This window comes from Apostichopus japonicus, chromosome 5, assembly GCF_037975245.1.
Source record: "Apostichopus japonicus isolate 1M-3 chromosome 5, ASM3797524v1, whole genome shotgun sequence".
NCBI lineage: Eukaryota > Metazoa > Echinodermata > Holothuroidea > Aspidochirotida > Stichopodidae > Apostichopus > Apostichopus japonicus.
Window position 1 is genome coordinate 10429090 of NC_092565.1, and position 18409 is coordinate 10447498.

The 18409-nt window shown below is 37.0% G+C and overlaps 1 protein-coding gene across 1 annotated transcript; it reads right to left on the reverse strand.

The window, feature by feature from the left end:
- Positions 1-3706: 3706 nt before the first annotated feature.
- LOC139967607 (uncharacterized) lies at positions 3707-18324 on the reverse strand. The gene is made up of 6 exons (XM_071971570.1): positions 17270-18324; positions 16328-16547; positions 9340-9382; positions 8115-8324; positions 6712-6933; positions 3707-5432 (listed from the first exon to the last, which is right to left on the reverse strand). Exons 1-6 carry the CDS (start codon positions 18272-18274, stop codon positions 5072-5074), a joined length of 2061 nt encoding a protein of 686 aa, XP_071827671.1. The 5' UTR covers positions 18275-18324; the 3' UTR covers positions 3707-5071.
- Positions 18325-18409: the final 85 nt, after the last annotated feature.

The following is an 18409-nucleotide window of genomic DNA, read 5'->3' on the forward strand; positions in this document are numbered from 1 at the left end:
TACAGAATGATTAATATGTAAATTCGAGTGTTGCACATAATTACTGATTTATTAGGTACTAATCGATAGAAGATTCGTAAGAAGGAAGAAACTATTGATAGCTTTAAATGATCTAAGTTTGAATTGTCTTTAAATGCAACAAAATAAATCAAATATATAGTATCAATTAAGATGATTACCATGGCCTAAATGGCCTAGAAATATGAAACAAACACATAAAAGCGAAAAAGTCTCAAATGCTAATTCATCCATTCTCGTCCCACTTAGGGGATTCAACGCCACTTACATCTCATGTAATACCATTTGCAGAATTAAGGAGCAGTGATTTGTAATTAAAAGCAATTTTACTCTTGTATGACCATCGTTGCATTCCCCGGATTAACAGACCATTTAAGATTAAAAGCAATCTTACTCTTTTTCTAATTTCTTGCCCACCACCCCGCCCCCCCCCCAAAAAAAAAATATATATATATATATATACCCCCCCAAAAAAATATATATATATATATATATATATGTATATATATATATATATATATATATATATATATATATATATATATATATAAATATATATATATATATATATATATATATATATATATATATATATATATATATATATATATATATATATATATATATATATATGTATAGATATAGATATAGCTTTTAGCTGTAGTTCCATTTCAAGGATAATAACTGATACAATTTGCAACTAAAAACAGTGGATCTTTCTTCTCTGCCCTTTGGGAGTATATAGTAGGATTTGTTCTCTACAGGGAATTTTGTCTCATTAACAATGATATTTCTCTAAAATTATTCAACTCGGTCATTACATCCGTATAGACCAAGGACGTAAATACGACAAACTTAAAAAGCAAAATTCTCTCCTTTTGCCATAAATCCTGATTAAAGTAAATCTGATTTGGAATAAAAACGTGTAAGATTTATACGAAAGTAAAATAAGGTATTTCAGTTGAAGGTAAATGTCAGTGCTTTACTTTAATCAGCGGTGCGAATTAGTTCGTTGCTAGATCAATGGAGAGAGGAAGCGACCACGGTAATTAGCGACTGTGTGATGAATGTATAAACACGTGATCCGTCAAGATAAGGTACGGTTTGTAACATTACATACCAAACGGCTGAAGCAACATGCAAAATAGAGGTCAGAGGTTAAATTGAAAATAACATGTTGAGAATGACCATATATAGGAAGACCCAAACCCTCTCCATCTGGCGTAACAACATTGGATGAGGGGTGGGGCGATGGGAGAAATTCGGAGGCTCGATGGGTGGGTCTTGTCACTCAACTAACGACACGGTTAAGTTACATTTCTTACACAGCTTGATAGGATATAAAAAAAGAGACTCGAGTAAAATTCGTGACGAAAAAAACACTTAAGTTACCACACTTCCTAGTAGAGATTGGTCTGTATTACCCAGTTACTATTTTGAAGGGGGTGTGAGGGGGGGGGGGGTAACTGATGGCTTCTCTGAGAATCCTTTTTTTAATTTTTTTTTCTTTATGTATGATTGTCTGGTAACAACATGTATGAAGTGAATGACATAAACCATCTTTCGGAAATGACCTAAAAATTCAAATTTTACCAGTTAATATATATTTTTCTGACGATTCACTCAATCAAAAGCGGAAGCTACCAGTATGCAGACATTACAATCGAATCACCTACGGCGGTGGAGGAATGAACGTGACAGCTAAATGATGAAAATTGACGGAAACAAAAGAGAATGTCTTTGATGACATCAGACGGAGGTCAAATTTGCTAATTACTTTTATTTTTTTTTATTTTTTCGTTTTATACAGGGATTCTCAAAGAGTGGAAAACGGATTGAAAAGACGGTACTTGGGTGAATCATTTGACATTTGAGTGACTGAGGGTATATTTTAACACGTTCTGTTGAAATCAAAATTCTGTGGGTGGGTAAAACAATGAGTGAAATGAATGGTTTGTCCTTCAAGAAACCCTAATAATATATATCTATATATATATATATATATATATATATATATATATATATATATATATATATATATATATATATAATATATATATATATATATATATATATATATATATATATATATAATGATATGTTTCTATCTGATAAAAGTTATATATATATATATAGAAATGGGTACTTGCACTATGCAAATTTACTTAAAATGCTGATTACATATATGATGGTGATGGAAAGTATCCATACAAACACGGTCAGAGTACTTAAAGCAGAAGTTTGTTTTTGTGGTTTTAGTGCTTCTAAGTTTTTAATAGATTTCTTCAAAATATCCCTTAACTCTGGAATGAACCTTCGTGGCTAAATTAATAATGACGTCGGCTCCTGTGAGGCCTAAATGTGAACGTTAAGCCTTTGCTTTGTACATCAAATGAGTTCAACCACAACAGCACACTTCTTGTACATTTCAAACATATGATGCCACCAAAAATACTCAACAGTGTTGAACCTAATCGTTAGTGTATTAGACTTAGTAGTCCAGCCAATTTATTGATAAACCTCATATGTTAGGCCTATAAGCACAACCTTGTCTGATGACATTTTTAAGATATATCACAATTAATATATAATCAGATCCTTAGATGCAGCAAAAGATCGAACGGAATACATAACCTTGGTGGGGGAGGCGGAGATTGAAGATACCGGTGCAATGTAAACGCTCTTTAAGTTATCTCTATACCTATTATTCTTACCATCTTTCTCTCCTCAAAGAAAAAAGTTATATTTGTTACTGCCATTCTACCGAAATGACAAAAACTTGCCCGTATTCACGAAACTACTAAGATTTTCAAATGGTCGGTTTTATACTTTGTTAACCGTCTGTTGATAGATGCCATTTAGATGAAGCCCTAAAATTATGAGTTCATTGGCAATACCTTTCCAAATTAAGCACACATCTCCGGGGAGAAAAACAGAGAATAAAAAAACTAAGATAATAATAATGAAGGAATATATTTGCCATGGTAACACAACAGACCTCCTACTGAGCTCTATTTGAAAAGAGCAACAATGGTATTATCTGGGAAAGCTTGAAAAAGAAAACAGCTTTTTGAGCTGATTTTGATAATTTTCCCCACAATTTTTTTTTCTATTACAATAACAAAGTAGAGGATTAACAAGAATACAGTCAAATTTTCACTTGGTATATTTTACAATGCAAAAGGTCGAAAATTTTGAATTTATTTTAAGTTGCTCTGTTACATGCGAGTAAGGATGGTCATCGATATGCTCCTCAAAGTGAAGATACTGGAGAGGGTATGGTGGTGACATTGTAATCAAGTAGAACAGGAGGCTACCAAGAAGTGAGAAGGGGGTGGGGGGAGGGGGAGGGGGAGGGAGATACCGGCAGGGTTTAGGGATAGTATGGTGGTCAAATTGGACATCAGAAATCTCATAAGTTTAACTGTTTTTAATCTCGCAAGTTTTCTTTCTTCTCGAAAGGGCCGATCCAGGAGTGTGTGAAATGGAACTGAAGTTTTTGGGTGGCGTGCAAATGGAGACATAATGGGGTGGGTGGATGGGGGGGGGGAAGGGGTGGACGAGAATTATTAATCCCAAGTATCTCTATGACCTATGGTAAATAAGATGGTTGAATTTGCAAATCCATAAAAGTCAAACACAAACTGACAACAAAAACAACAAAAGAGAAGAGAAGTCAAACATACTGTTGGTGAGTATCCTCCAGTTTTATCAATCAGTGCCTGAAAAACACAACACAGAAAAATTTTGTCGGTAATATACGAACTAATTTTTGTACTTTTCAAATGCTTAATCTGTTCATAAAATGCAGATCTCTGCACCTCAACACCAGCAGGAGTTTTGAGAAAGGAATTAAAGCACCCTCATCTTTGCTCATCATTATACTTAGCTAGCAGAAACCAAGAGAACAGAAAATTATTCATGTCGAAGCAGCTCAACTTAGAAACAGCTGAACTTAGATAAAAACTGTCGAGTCTTGACATGATTTTCATGCCTTAAATTGTTAGCATTCATTTTTTTTTCTCTCTTCGGTCAGTCGATTGATGAATATTAAAACAGCAACTACTTCATATTTCAGACCAGATTAATCGGTGACGATTCCGTTCTAGTAAATACCACGCCCTCGCTGAAACATCAAAGGAGCATTGACTTAAAAATGCACAAAGTTGCAGGCTAATAGAGTTGAGCATATACACCAATACTACAATTCAACTTACTGCTTTCATTAATAACCTGTGATATCTGATGCAAACTCTGTCTGCCCCCACTGTGCCCCATTATACTACTCTCCTCCACAATCTTGTTACCCTTTACACATTTACATGATAAATTAGCTCTGTGAATTAACCTGCACATTCTGAAACATTCTCCACATCTTTGTATATCTCACTCTCTACCAAGACAAACCCCCCCCCCCCCCACCTTCACACCCCCTTTCACTCTTTACCCACAAAAATACTGACCAAACCACTCTAAACCAGCCCTATTTCTTCCAAAACTCCCAACTGATGCTAACCTCTATCCATGATTGAACAAAAAATCTTTGTTCTCCTTACAATCGGTCAGTACATTCCAATCACGGTGAAGTCGGAATCCACTCAGCTCGGGGCATAAAACTAACGCTCTACATTTGATGTCCAGCCGGCCGATTCCACCCTTTCAAGGGTTTCAGTTCGGCCCACGACCCACCATCTTGCACTCATCAGGTATGTAGACACCTACAGCCTTTAGGGCTTGAGCACCCTGCCAGGCTAACGCTGCATGTTGCACTTTCTATGTGTACTGTGATGTTGGTTACCTCTGGCCCTTTGCTCCAACCAATGTTTCGCTCTGGCCTAATCAAAAGTTACTGTACTCAATCGGCAATTATGGCCAAACGCTCACATGTTTTACTATTAGCTTCTTTTCTTGTTTGCTTTTGCTTGGGAGGAGGAAGGAGGAGGGGCAAGGGCAAAAGCAAAGAGGATACAAGCATGATGGGGAAATTTGTAGGTCACAATCACAATTATCCATAGCCATTGTAATAGTGCAGACCACTACAAGCTACAGGATATCACAAATAAGACGTCTTTTTGCCTCGTCTTCCTCCTCTTCCCCTACCCTTTTTGTATTTTCCCCTCCCCCTACCCCTCCCCCTCCCTCTTCCCCTGGACGTCTTCACCCTGCTCTTTACGCCACTGGCTTCCTTGAACTGATTTTTGAAATCTATGATGCTTCTGCTCTCTCTTATAGACTGGTATGACTTGATGGGCGAATCAGACTCCTGGGCTGGAATTCCGGGGCGTGTCCAATCCAGACTGTCCTCTTGGTCGCTACTTCCTTCTTCGTCTTCCTCTAGGTTTGACGTGGTCCCATAAATCTCTCTCAGCTGTGTGTCTCCAGAACCATTTACACATTGGTTACCAGCGTAAGTTCTGTAAAAAAAGAAAGCGTTTCGGCAATAAATAACCACTCTATGAATTAAACCTTTGTGGATAAAAGTAATAGCGCCTATTAACCTTTGGACGAGAAACACTTCAGAGCTTCCAAAGTGGTTGATGAGTTAGACACGACCGTTTGTCGTCACGGAGACTGGAGACTACCTTTTAATATTGAATCCCAATTTTTGGTCAATCACTCTTTAATAAATGTCAAAGCCAGTTAAGAGGAGAAGCAAACCCATCTTTGGTCATGTGTAGCTTTATATGATAGGGATGCCTACAATGTACGCTCTACTGCATACTAAGAATAAAAATTTCGGGGGTTTAAAGGTCGTGTCAGAGGGCTGACATTTTGCCTCTGCTGTCAGATTGCCACTAGAAGGAAGAAAACTTGTACTTTCCTATTACTTGTCTTTTCACGTTTTCTATTTTAGGTGTCTGTAAACAGCCTTGAAGCTGAAGATAACATCACTTATAAGGTCACATTGAGAACTTAAATACAGCATTTGCAAACCCATTGCTCTCCATCATAGAAAATCAGCACTTCATAAAACAAGAAATAAAAGGAGAAACCCATTCAGAAGAAAAAAATGGAAGCTGTCAGCATATGTGGCTCTATGATGTCACATTTAGGCTTGTTCAAGTCTAAGGTTGTGTGTGATAAGGAACATTAAAACTATGATATCTCCCAAATGGAACAAGACATTGCTTAGCTGTTTGTTCAATATCTACCATATAACAAATGGTGGGATTGGGTTCTCTCTATTAATAGAGCTATCTGTGTCTGCTTTGACCGGTAGCAAATACTTTTTCTGTTTCTATTTTTGTATCCTTTCTGGTGCATGATGCATTCACATTATGTTTCTATGGCATATCTATAAAATAAAAAAAAACCTTACTTGAAAGGGGTTGAGGATAGTTAAGTTGTTGTCTTTTCAGAAAAACAACAATCATAATGAAAATAATAATAATAAATGATAATAACACACTTAATACAGCTAGATAGAGTATGGGGTTAAAAACTTGAATGTTTAGACTTTCTAGTAATCAACCTGGCAGCTGAACTCTAAATGTCATGTGACCTTCATTAATATGGTAATATTTGATAACTGATGAAATAAATAGTGGTGTTAGTCCAGGGCACTTGTAATGAAGGCATGAACAAGCTGTCCCAACAGACCTATTACCTAGATTGAGACGTCGTATCTCTCCGATGTTACTGTTTAAGTGAAGAGTTTTCCTTTTAATGAATTTAAGCCTAATTCTTACAAACCTTTCTTCCATCCGTGAGGTTCCCATTTTGCCTGGCAAGGCTCGGTCCTCCTCGGATGGTTCTTCAGACGATGCAGTTCTTTTCCTACCAGCTTGTTTCAACTCATGTTGTTTCACGTGAGACAGATATTCATCTTTTTGTATCAGCTTCTGACAGAGGAAACACTTCTCCATCCTCTCTTCTTCTCTTGCTTCTTTAATGCCCCTCCTCTTTCTAGGTATTCTTGTGAAAGATCAAAAAGGTAAAAGTAATGCTGGAAAACTCGTACAGAACAAGGCAAACTTATCTTTAATATCCTTCTATATAAGTAAATCAATATTGGGTAAGTTAGCAAGAAAATGAAATCATTGTCTCAGTTTGTCAAAAATGAGCCTCCCACAGAGAAAGTTTGAAAAAAACACAGAGGGCAATTTATTCCCAACCCCCTACCCTCCCCTTCCCCTAATGAACAACTAGTAGACACTTTTCCATGATGAACAAATCACAGCTGACTGGGAACTTACATTAAAAGCAGTCAAAACACTGGAGAAAAAGATCAAAGAACTTTTTCTTGCTTTTCCAAACTATTTTCCTTTTGATAACTTCAACAGTCATTGTGATTAATTCCCTCGCCCCTTATCTCTGATTCCTACTTTATTTCCTGTTGTAACAATCTGGAGCGCACAAACAACTTGAAATCTTCACCAAATGTCGACATTGTTGACATAACAAAACTTTCTAGATGACAAAACTATTAATCAGCAATCAAATAGTTATTTGGCTCATTAGCATTTCTTCAAAATTATTTTAAATTTCCATGAACAGTTAAATCCCGCTATGACTAAGTTGAACTCTATCTCTACATGTATATAATCAAAATCTTGCCAAATACAGGAAGCGAGTATACCCCCACCCCCACCCCCCAAAAAAATTTAACAATATAAAGTGAGAGGTTGCATTTCCAACATTAATAGTGTTTAAACATATGGTAATGTTTTGGTAATTGGAAAGTGCCTGTCTACTAGGAAATCGGTACATAAGCAGAATCGTTAAAATTGTTGGTATATAATGGACAAAACAATAATCGGTAAAATTTCTCCACAAGTGCTCTTGATCATTGAACTGATGACAGTGATAATAAAATAGTCCTTGTTTTTTTCACCTGTGCGACCTTTCTCAATTATAATTTGTCATCATTTAGCTGTACTATAGTAAAAAGCCTAAAACTGTGTGAGGCCTACAGTAGCAATATTTAGTCCTAGAGAACACACAGTCCCTGAAAATTGTATCTGTACTTTTGCAGAACGTGGTTCAACCATTTGAAATGTTTATTCATTATAATAAAGCTGAGTTGAAAGCTTTTATTAAACAAAGGTACAAACCCTACATACTTCTCAAACTTCAAGAGTGAGATTTTCACTTACAAGGTATAGCCGCCGTCCTCTTCCAAGTCACCGCCTCTCAGAGAGCGGGACATCTTCGGTCGGGGCTTTTTGGATGCAACAAGGTTAATTTCCTTGTTTTCCACCATCTGTAAAATGGCAGCGTCAAGGTGGTCCAGTCTTTGGTCATTTTCCGTTCGGTCGTTTTCGTGGGATGTCGTGGATGGCAGGCAGCGGTCGGTCAATGAAGTCCTGAGGAGACAACATTTTGGCCATTGGTATCGAGTGTTTTTTAAACTTAAAAAAAAACAACTTCATGTAAAGAAAACTTCATGTTAACGTCATAGACCATCTTATATACATGGTGACCAAAGCAGTATGGATGTCCAGTATGTGTCTGTGTTACTGTACAGGGGCTACAAACATCCAATGGTAATAATGCTGGGATGGACTGGTTACATAATGTCCATTACTTTGAAGCTACTACATCCCTCTAAACAGTTATAAATTGGGAAGATCCTCTATGAATATACAAGTCACATTACGCTCCTCTCCTTGTAATATTTACCTTAACTGACTGGTGCCTAACATATTTTTTGTTAATTTACAAATGAAAAAATAAATAAAAAAATTAAAACTTTTTGTAAATTCAAGTTTTTTTAATTAAATATTCCATGCTCTGATGGTAACATTTAGAGGTACAGTATGTTAAAACACCCACATCAGAACTTTTTCATCGATCTCTATCAGACCCACATCTGACCTACATCAGACCTTCTGTACTGTACATCAGCCCAGTAGTATTACTTAAACCACATTCAGTACGTAAGCAAGTTACCTGTCTATCTTGGAAGAAAATGCCACAAACATTGATTAGTTACAAATGTAACCCTGTGTTGAGTTTGCAATGCTAAAATGATTTTCATAAAGCTTCAGACTCCCACCTGAAAAATTGCAAGCATGTCCCTGAGTGATTTATGACTACAGTGTATGAAAAATTAACAAACTTGAGAAAGATATATAAAAACAAATTTATTTGACTTCATAATGAAGGATATTACAATTGACAATTTATTATATACTCTTCGTGTTGAACTCTCCTTCCTCACAAACTAAACAAGATGTCAATACTTTCTTGAATTTAAACTTTTGTGGGTTTCTTTTTTGTTTTTCGTATAATTTTCTTTCTCTCTATCCTTTCGAGAATACAATATAATTTTGTGTCGGTTGCTTCTAAGTTCCCTGAAATGATGAAATTATCACTTGCCTCTTTGGCTCTTCAGCTACAGGAGCATTAATATCTACCTCATCTGCAGTAAAGACGAAATAAAATAAACATGTTGTAACCCGTACAAAAAAATTACGTCCCTAGGTAATTAAGCAAATCCGAGCTGTTTCGCCTAAACTGTTGAGCTGTGATATTTCATAAATTACGTTGATATATATATATATATATAAAGCTATACCGTGATTGACTCTGTACTCTATCTGTCAATGATATACCTTGTCAGTAAATATACCAGGAATAATTTATCCAGTTATCTCCATGCGAAAAATGCTATGCAAGCAAGATGGACAAATCGCTTGTGCAAGTTAAAAAAAAAAATTGTATATAGCAGTGTTTTATACACAGTAACAAAATGGTATTTGGATACAGAGACAGAAATTCAGAGACCTCAAAACGACTAAAAACTGTAAATATTTGAAAACTAAAATTATTCACTGATATAGCACTTGTAAGAAGAACACATTTCTTCCCCAACTGGAAACAGAAGTCAGGGGTATGAAAGTGGTGGGGGTTGAACTTCACCCCTCCCGCCCCCTCCTAATACTGTATCTACCTACTGGTGAAACAAAATTATCTTCTCAAATTTAACCTGTTTTAGAGGAGCCTTCCCACAGCCACAGAACAGAAATCAGGCAAAAGACCCTATACATGACGTCCCCATTCATCACCAGAGTACATCAAAGTTTGAAACTTTGAATGGATACACACCACAATGCTTTTTCTCATGATCACTGAATGTGATTGCTTAGCAAAGTTTTCTGTATCGTTAGACAAAAACAATGAACATATGAATTTTTTGTTTGTTCAGACTTTGCAAACTTTGTGATATTTGGTATTTAAGTGTATCTGGCAACATCAGAATGGATGATAGCACTTGACACTTCAGCTGATCATGTCCTTGTATTTCTCTACGATGTCAATCGTTTATCCACAGAGAGGGAAAAGAATGTTAACCCCCCCCAAAAAAACAGATACATTATGATGAAATTCTACTCACAGTTAAATCTTTGACTACTACTGCAAGCAAACATTCCAAATGTCTGGTTTCAAGGATAAATCAAGGATAAGATTATAGCAGCCTAAGTCAAACTTTGAAGGATTGAAGAGCATCTGGCCACATGACATGTACAGATCCCCTATCGTGATCCAAATTCGTTGAGTAGCCAGTCAAAATAGCTTACATTCAATCAACCATATCTCAAACGAGGGACAAGATTTTGAAATGGGGGTTTTCAACTAACAGTATTGAATATCTTCCTCTTCGATAATTGTAAGTTTAACATTGTTTGTCACCAGAAAATCCTTCTAAATATGGCAGATTCAGGTAAAACAATTCCTGTCTAACTCTAAGACAATCCTTTCAAGTGTCAACCATACATCTCTCCTCACCGGTGTAGGCTATAGACAAGTGTAGGTTATAGATACATGCCAGCAATATGTGTAGGCTATCGAAATGTGTAGGTTATAGATACATGCAGGCAATATGTGTAGGCTAAAGAAATGTGTAGGGTATAAAAAATGTAGGCTATAGATTAATGTAGGCTGTAGTAAAGTGTAAGCTTTTGATATGTGTAGGGCATAGATAAGTGTATGCTTCAGATAAGTTTATGCTACAGGTAGTTTTACAGTAAGCTACAGTAAGTGTAGGCTTTAGATAAGTGTAGGCTATCGATACTGTATGTGTTAGCTATAGAATAATGTAGGTAGGCTACAGTATAAAAGCATAGGCTACAGATACTGTATGTGAATGCTAAAGATAAATGTAGGCTATATATAAGTGTAGGATTTAGATACCAAGAGTGTAGCTATCTAGATGTCTTAATTGTTCTGAAATGTAACAGATTTTCTCAAGATTATAAACATCCGTGGTAACATTTTCAGCAAAACATAAGAAACTGACAATTTGGTATTTGCTGTTCCAGGTTTTGCATTCAAGGGGGGGGGGGGGGGGGGGGAATGCTCTATTTCAAACCCAAGTTACATAACTACTACTGTACAGTAGAGCTGATTCAGCGATTCTCTGATCTTCTCTAGCAGAACAATCATGCGCTCAAATAAAGTACGATATAAGAATCTTCCCCCTAAAAACCTTTCAGATAAAATTTGAAGACAATCTATCTAGAGTGCTTTTAAATTAGATTCATAGTTTCTATACACACCACATCTCTTTGTAGGACACGAGGCCTCTTGAACTTTTTCTCCCTGATAAACAGTCCACTGTCCTTCACCTTTATCAAGTGCCTCAACTAAGCACGAACACATTGAAAACAGTCGTGTATTTCTTCCTAATCTCGCTTCGATATTACAATTTGCTCATTTTTTATTGTGAGTAAAATCAGACAATAAAATACTTCAAACCAATACAGGAAATAGAACAGGCAAAAAATCTTAATAAACTCATTTGGAAATACACTATATATATATACAGCCAATCCAACTAGAATTTTTTTATAGAAAATAAGGTACATGTTCTTTTTTTTTTTGGTCTTTTCCTTCCTTAACACACTCCAACTATTCGTGCGAGAAGAAAACGAAAAAACATCTGATGGAGTAATTTAGTCGTTTGTGTCACGATTTGAACATCTGTCAAGATGAGTTAATCATTGAACACACGCCAACCGCAGTGAGGTAAATGTGCATGCTGCACGACACTTGAGATTTAATTGTGTGGTCATTTGTCATCATCAGAATAGACTCAAAAAGAATTACCAATATCAGAGTGGGCTTTTAAAGACCATTGCCAGAAAACAAAAACAAACAACAAAGATAGCGGGAAGAATAAAATGACAGGTAGAATATGGACACAAACAAGATAATTTTATGTGCAAATATGACAATCAGCCGAATTATTTAACGCAAACCACCAGAAGATCATAGCTTGTAGAACCACGGAGTGTACGCAGAGAATGATAAAACGGACAAAACGAAAGGATTATAAGTGAGGGGGAAAATTTGTTGTTCAAATATTTGCTACTTAGGCATTAGGAACCGTGAAGAATATTGATCTTCCACTTAAAGCATGATGGCAGGCGCTGATATTATTTTGATATGTTGCATGGTATTTTGATATGCTGTACGGTATTTTGATGTGCTATACGGTATTTTGGTATTCTGTACGGTATTTTAATATGCTGTACGGTATTTTGGTATGCTGAACGGTATTTTGATATGCTGTACGGTAAAGCGTTATGCTGTACAGTATTTTGATATGCTGTACGGTATTTTGATATGCTGTACGGTATTTTAATATGCTGTACGGTATTTTGGTATGCTGAACGGTATTTTGATATGCTGTACGGTAAAGCGTTATGCTGTACAGTATTTTGATATGCTGTACGGTATTTTGATATGCTGTACGGTATTTTAATATGCTGTAGGGTATTTTGATATGCTGTAGGGTATTTTGATGTGCTGTACGGTATTTTGATGTGCTGTACGGTATTTTGATATGCTGTACAGTATTTTGATATGCTGTACGGTATTTTGATATCCTGTACGGTATTTCCATATGCCTGTACGGTATTTCCATATGCTGTACGGTATTTTGGTATGCTGTACGGTATTTTGGTATGCTGTACGGTATTTTGATATGCTGTACGGTATTTTGATATGCTGTACGGTATTTTGATATGCTGTACGGTATTTTGATATACTGTACGGTATTTTGATATACTGTACGGTATTTTGATATACTGTACGGTATTTGGATATGCTGTACGGTATTTTGATATCCTGTACGGTATTTTGATATGCTGTACGGTATTTCGATATACTGTACGGTATTTCCATATGCTTGTACGGTATTTCCATATGCTGTACGGTATTTTGGTATGCTGTACGGTATTTTGATATGCTGTATGGTATTTTGATATGCTGTACGGTATTTTGATATGCTTTACAGTATTTTGATATACTGTACGGTATTTTGATATGCTGTACGGTATTTTGATATGCTGTACGGTATTTCCATATGCTTGTACGGTATTTGCATATGCTGTACGGTATTTTGGTATGCTGTACGGTATTTTGATTTGCTGTACGGTATTTTGATATGCTGTACGGTATTTTGATATGCTGTACGGTATTTTGATATGCTGTACTGTATTTTGGTATGCTGTGTGGTATTTCATTACTGCCTAAGTTTCCTCTTTTTTTTTTTTAAAAATCACCGTTTCAAATAAAAAGGGCCAACCAATCAATGTGGCTGGACTACTGTACTTAGTCTTGCACACAAACATTTGTAATTAAAGTCGGCTCCTTCGAAGCAAGGCAAAACTTAAAGCGGTTTATCAATGTAGTTCGCACTCCATTATGAACAAGATGGCTGTTAACAGCATTTCAACAGTCTAAGCAATCTGTTTGGCACTATTATATGTACCAAATAATCCCACCAATCATGATGAGCTCATTTTTGGGCCAAAATTTGGCCCGTTTGCGAGATCTAGTAACATATTCTGTATGTAATAACCATTGAAGCCAAGAACACAGTGCATAAATTGTACACTAAGCAGGCATTGAATAGATGCAGCTGATGATATGAATGCAATTAATGACTCCATGATTACTTTTGTCCAAAGAAAAGGCAGTGTTGGTACAGTTTCCTCAATGCTAATACCACTCTATACTGTCCTCCCATATCATTCTCAAAGCACTCCTACTGACTGTATGAACAGTTCCTAACCTATATCTGATAGAAACCCACGATATTCATAATGCTCATTTCAGTACGAGTGTTTCGAAGTGGGACATAAAAGTGTACCACAGGACAAGGTTGTCCCAGCCGGGGTGAGGGGACACCAAAGTTGATACAGTAAATCTACAGTACATGTTAACATTTCGGCATTTTCGAGTTCTGCATTAAACATAACCTTTCTTTTAAAAGACAGTTTCCCCATAAAAAAAATATGAAATGATGTAGAAGTCCTTTACACAGGAACGTGTGTCATCAATCTGAGGATACTTATGCAAATGTAAACAGCTAGCTGGATATTCATATGATCCATTATTTACAATACGCAAAGTACAAGACTCACTATACGTTTATTCGTTTTATTAGTGGCAGATGCTAAATACAATTTTCTTACAAAAGAGAATACAACCAACCAACAAAAAAATTTATGAAAGCGATTGCCACCAACACAGTATATCTATATACATCTAGTATTAAACTAGAATATACATATCCTACTACCAGGTGCCAAGGAACATAGATTTTGTGGTAACATTAACTGTAAGTTAAAGCAGAATGGGTAGGGTACAGGGATGAGAGACAGTAAAGCAATGAGTGAGCAGCCTTTCATGTTTCTTCCATCGAGCATGCCTCTTTAGTTGCTACACAACATTAATGTCACACTGCTTCATTCAGTGCTCCACTTCTTTGATCTCAGTACAAAAGTACAGAGAAATGAGGTCTTTGTTTGGGCAAGGAGGCTTAGATGCAAAATGGTGCTAACATTTCCAACATTCTAACTTCATTTTTGTGGGACGAGCTTAAATGTTGCCAATGCATACAACTTCCATGTATGCTATAAAATATAAGCATTTGGAAGAACATCTGAAAATCCACCCTTCCCCTCCCCTCCCCCCACCCATGGTACTTAGTAACTGAAGCTTACATAATCAGCCACTGTTACTCCCCTTCAGCTATGCTAAGAGAAAAACCAATCTTACACATTGAAAATCACAATCTGAAAATCTGAAAATTTCTTTGCAAACAAATCATGGTTTCTAAGGTTGGCAAGCTTGTTTTCAAGCTACTTAAATTTTTATGCAGGAAATGCCTCACAGCACCATTCACCAGAAGTTTGGCCAGCACCAGTGTTTCGTTAATCTGTGACACAAAGTCTTGTGTCAGCCAAACGCTTCATTGATGGAATTATTCTTTACCAATTGGCAAATAAGCTGATCATATCAGTTACAAAAGGTTCTTGTGTCATTAATGATGATGGATTACAAATAGCCGACGCTCAGAAAAGGAAATTAATTTAGCGTTCACATTTTTGTGTAGACTGTTTCTAACGCTATGAATTTTGTCCCTAATAAATACTACTGGTTCTGTGACAAAAACAGCTCTATATATCTTTGTACTTGAATAGCAAATTTGACCACTTTGGGTAGCATTTAGCGATGCGATACCTGCTAGATGATGCCAGACAGAATATCGTGGTCATGAATTTGTTACAAAGTTAATTTATTTGTTGTGATTTCGTGTTTGTAGATTTCTGGGTAGCCAAGTGTGATTTACAGTATGTTCAACAAACTTGTTTAACAGGCAAACACATTAATCATAGAAATGGGTACAATGTTTTTTTTGTTTTTTATAGATAAACTTCAATTCATATGCTAGACACTTCTCAAATCTCAACCCACTCCCGATTAAAGATGGCGATATTAGAAATGACACGATTAGATCCATGAAGATTTTCAAACAACAAGAAATATTCTAGCATATTAAGCTTGTGCAAATAGCAAACCATTTTTACACAGTTGATTGAAATTCCCATCGATATTTGTCGATGATATATATCAGCTTTTGCATTTTAAAACTTGCTTCAAGTTCACCAGAGTACTGCTTTTATCATATCTCTAATACTACACTGCAAGAGGCTTGCAATGAATACTCTTGGTATTATTGTGTAGGCTAAGTAAAGTAAAGGTAGGCCTACTTGGTTTGACTAGCCTTCAGTTAGTTAATAGCATCTGTGAAGGCCTGGTAACTAGTAAAGCTGTTGAGAAAATTTAGACTACTCTCCATGGTTTATTACCAATTTTTTTTTATTGATTTGTTCATTTTTCTCTACAGAAAATTGCATAAAATTATTTCTCCAACCAAAAGTGGTATTGAAATTCCCTCCCAGCTTTTTACCTGTTTGTGACAATCAAGATTTGTGGCACAAAGTGATTCATCAACATTATAGAAACGAGAAAAACAAATAAAGGCATAAAATACCTCCAATTATTGACTCACCATCCAAGGAAATAGATCCATCGCATTCAGATGCATGGGCTTCAATGGTCGACACTGGGTACCTCTGTCCACATAGAGGGCACTCTATCCCTGGTGGAATGTTCGGTATAACTTTGAGCGGTGAAGGCACTTGCGGTGACGGTGGATGAGGGCGCTCAACAACTGCTTCGGCGGAAAAAGCTTGGAATCGTTCTGGGAGCACTTCCATTTCTTCATTCAGCTAAATAATAACAAAAGCAAAATGGCCAAAATTACATCACAATTTTCCAATTGCTCATTATTATTAATTTTTTGTTCCTTACCGAGAAAAACATAATGTAATGTTTGTATTTTCTCCTAATGTTGAACATGAAAATATAAAGCAGAAGAATTTTAAGCTGGGATATAAGCCCAGCTGGAGTACTTCATATTCATACTACCGTATGAAAGTTAACTAGACTGAAAAGGGACAGACCCTGTTACAGATGAAGGAAACCAGTTCAGATGCTATTATCAATATGTCTGTTATTAAGTGAAAAATAAATTTTCTTTTGGACTATCCTTTGAAATCTATATTTCGCTTTTAATTTATACAGTGGAGGTAATTGATGAGCTATAGAAAATGGTGTATATTCAAATGTCTTTTTCGAGCCACTTTGGCAATAACCTTTGACAATCTGATATTATAAGTTTTGTAAAAAACAAAATTAAACAAAACAGTTTCCTATTGTGACCTTAACTATTAACCATTGTTGATAATGCTTTGTAAAAACATTATCACAAATCAAATTTAAAGTTTGGGCCATAACTGTTATCCATCTGGTAGTATTTTATACCATCTCGTACAATTCAGACTGAGATTGGACAGTTCCAGATTGGAAGGTTCCTTTACTGCTTACGTCAACAATTTTTTTTCTTTTTACTCTAGAGTAACACCTAAGTATTAAATGACAAACAACTTACAAGTGGTTCTCTATGAAAGCTGTCTTGGCCTCTCAAAAAGCCACCCTCCAGTTCCTGTGAGGCATCGTTACTTGGTGGAATACTGTTACGGTTAATGGAAGCCTTTGATAACCAAGGGGATGAATTCCTAGGTTGGACGCGTGCCACTTGCTTGGAAGGACCGGCCCTCTCCTCGTCCTTCTCCAGGTAACTCTCGCTAGCCTGATTATGAAACACCGGCGAAGCTGAAGCCGACGCCATGGACGTATCAGCGGTCAGTTTGCTGCCTGAACTGCTCAGACTGCCAAATTCTGGATTGGACGATGACCTCCGGAGCTTCCGAGGTGAACTCCAGGCTCCGTGCCGAGAGCTATCTGATATGACGGACTCGTTTCCAGTCTCCCTCGGGGAGGCGTTAAGCCTCGGTGATCCCCCACCTCCGAAATCAAAGGTACGGACAGAGGGGGTGGGTGGTCTCCCTTTATTTGGCACAGTGTGACCCTGAGATGGATGAGAATTGTTCCCTTTTAAGTCAGGTCTTGGAACAGATTCTGGTGGTCTCCTAATGGGCTTTGGACAGACTATGGGATGATGAGAGGCAACGTCCTCGTTCCCCCTCGGTTCGCTTCTGGGCCTCTTATTGTTCCTTTCAACATCTGGTACCTGCTTTCGCCGACCAGATACGTTAGCCAGTTCAAAGTCGTCGTCACTTTCGTCCAAAACGTACTTATTGACTCTTTGGCTTGCCTCTTGGTTTTGCTGCATCCCCTCATCTTCTTCTCCCTGAACTCCATCCTCCGGGTTAGTGTCGTCATCATCGTCATCGGGTGGCACTCTCACCCCTCTCCGACGGTGAATCAGATATTTGGGCAGATGGGGCCCGGGTCGGATCGGACTTGCCCAGCCTCTCTCGCCCAAGCTCTGATACCTGCAACGTCTCAGCTGTCTTAGATAGCACTGAAACATTTGAAGGATGGCCACTGAGTAATCCTCGGGTACTCCGGACGGAGGACAATACAATGGCATCACTGTTGTGGAACACTGAGGAAGACAAAAAGATTATGTTAAAACATAACGCTGCATTACCGTCTGTAATGTTAGATCAGCCATCTACTATTCATTCCTAATTGGTTACTCCTCCATGAGTTTAAAAGCATAGGG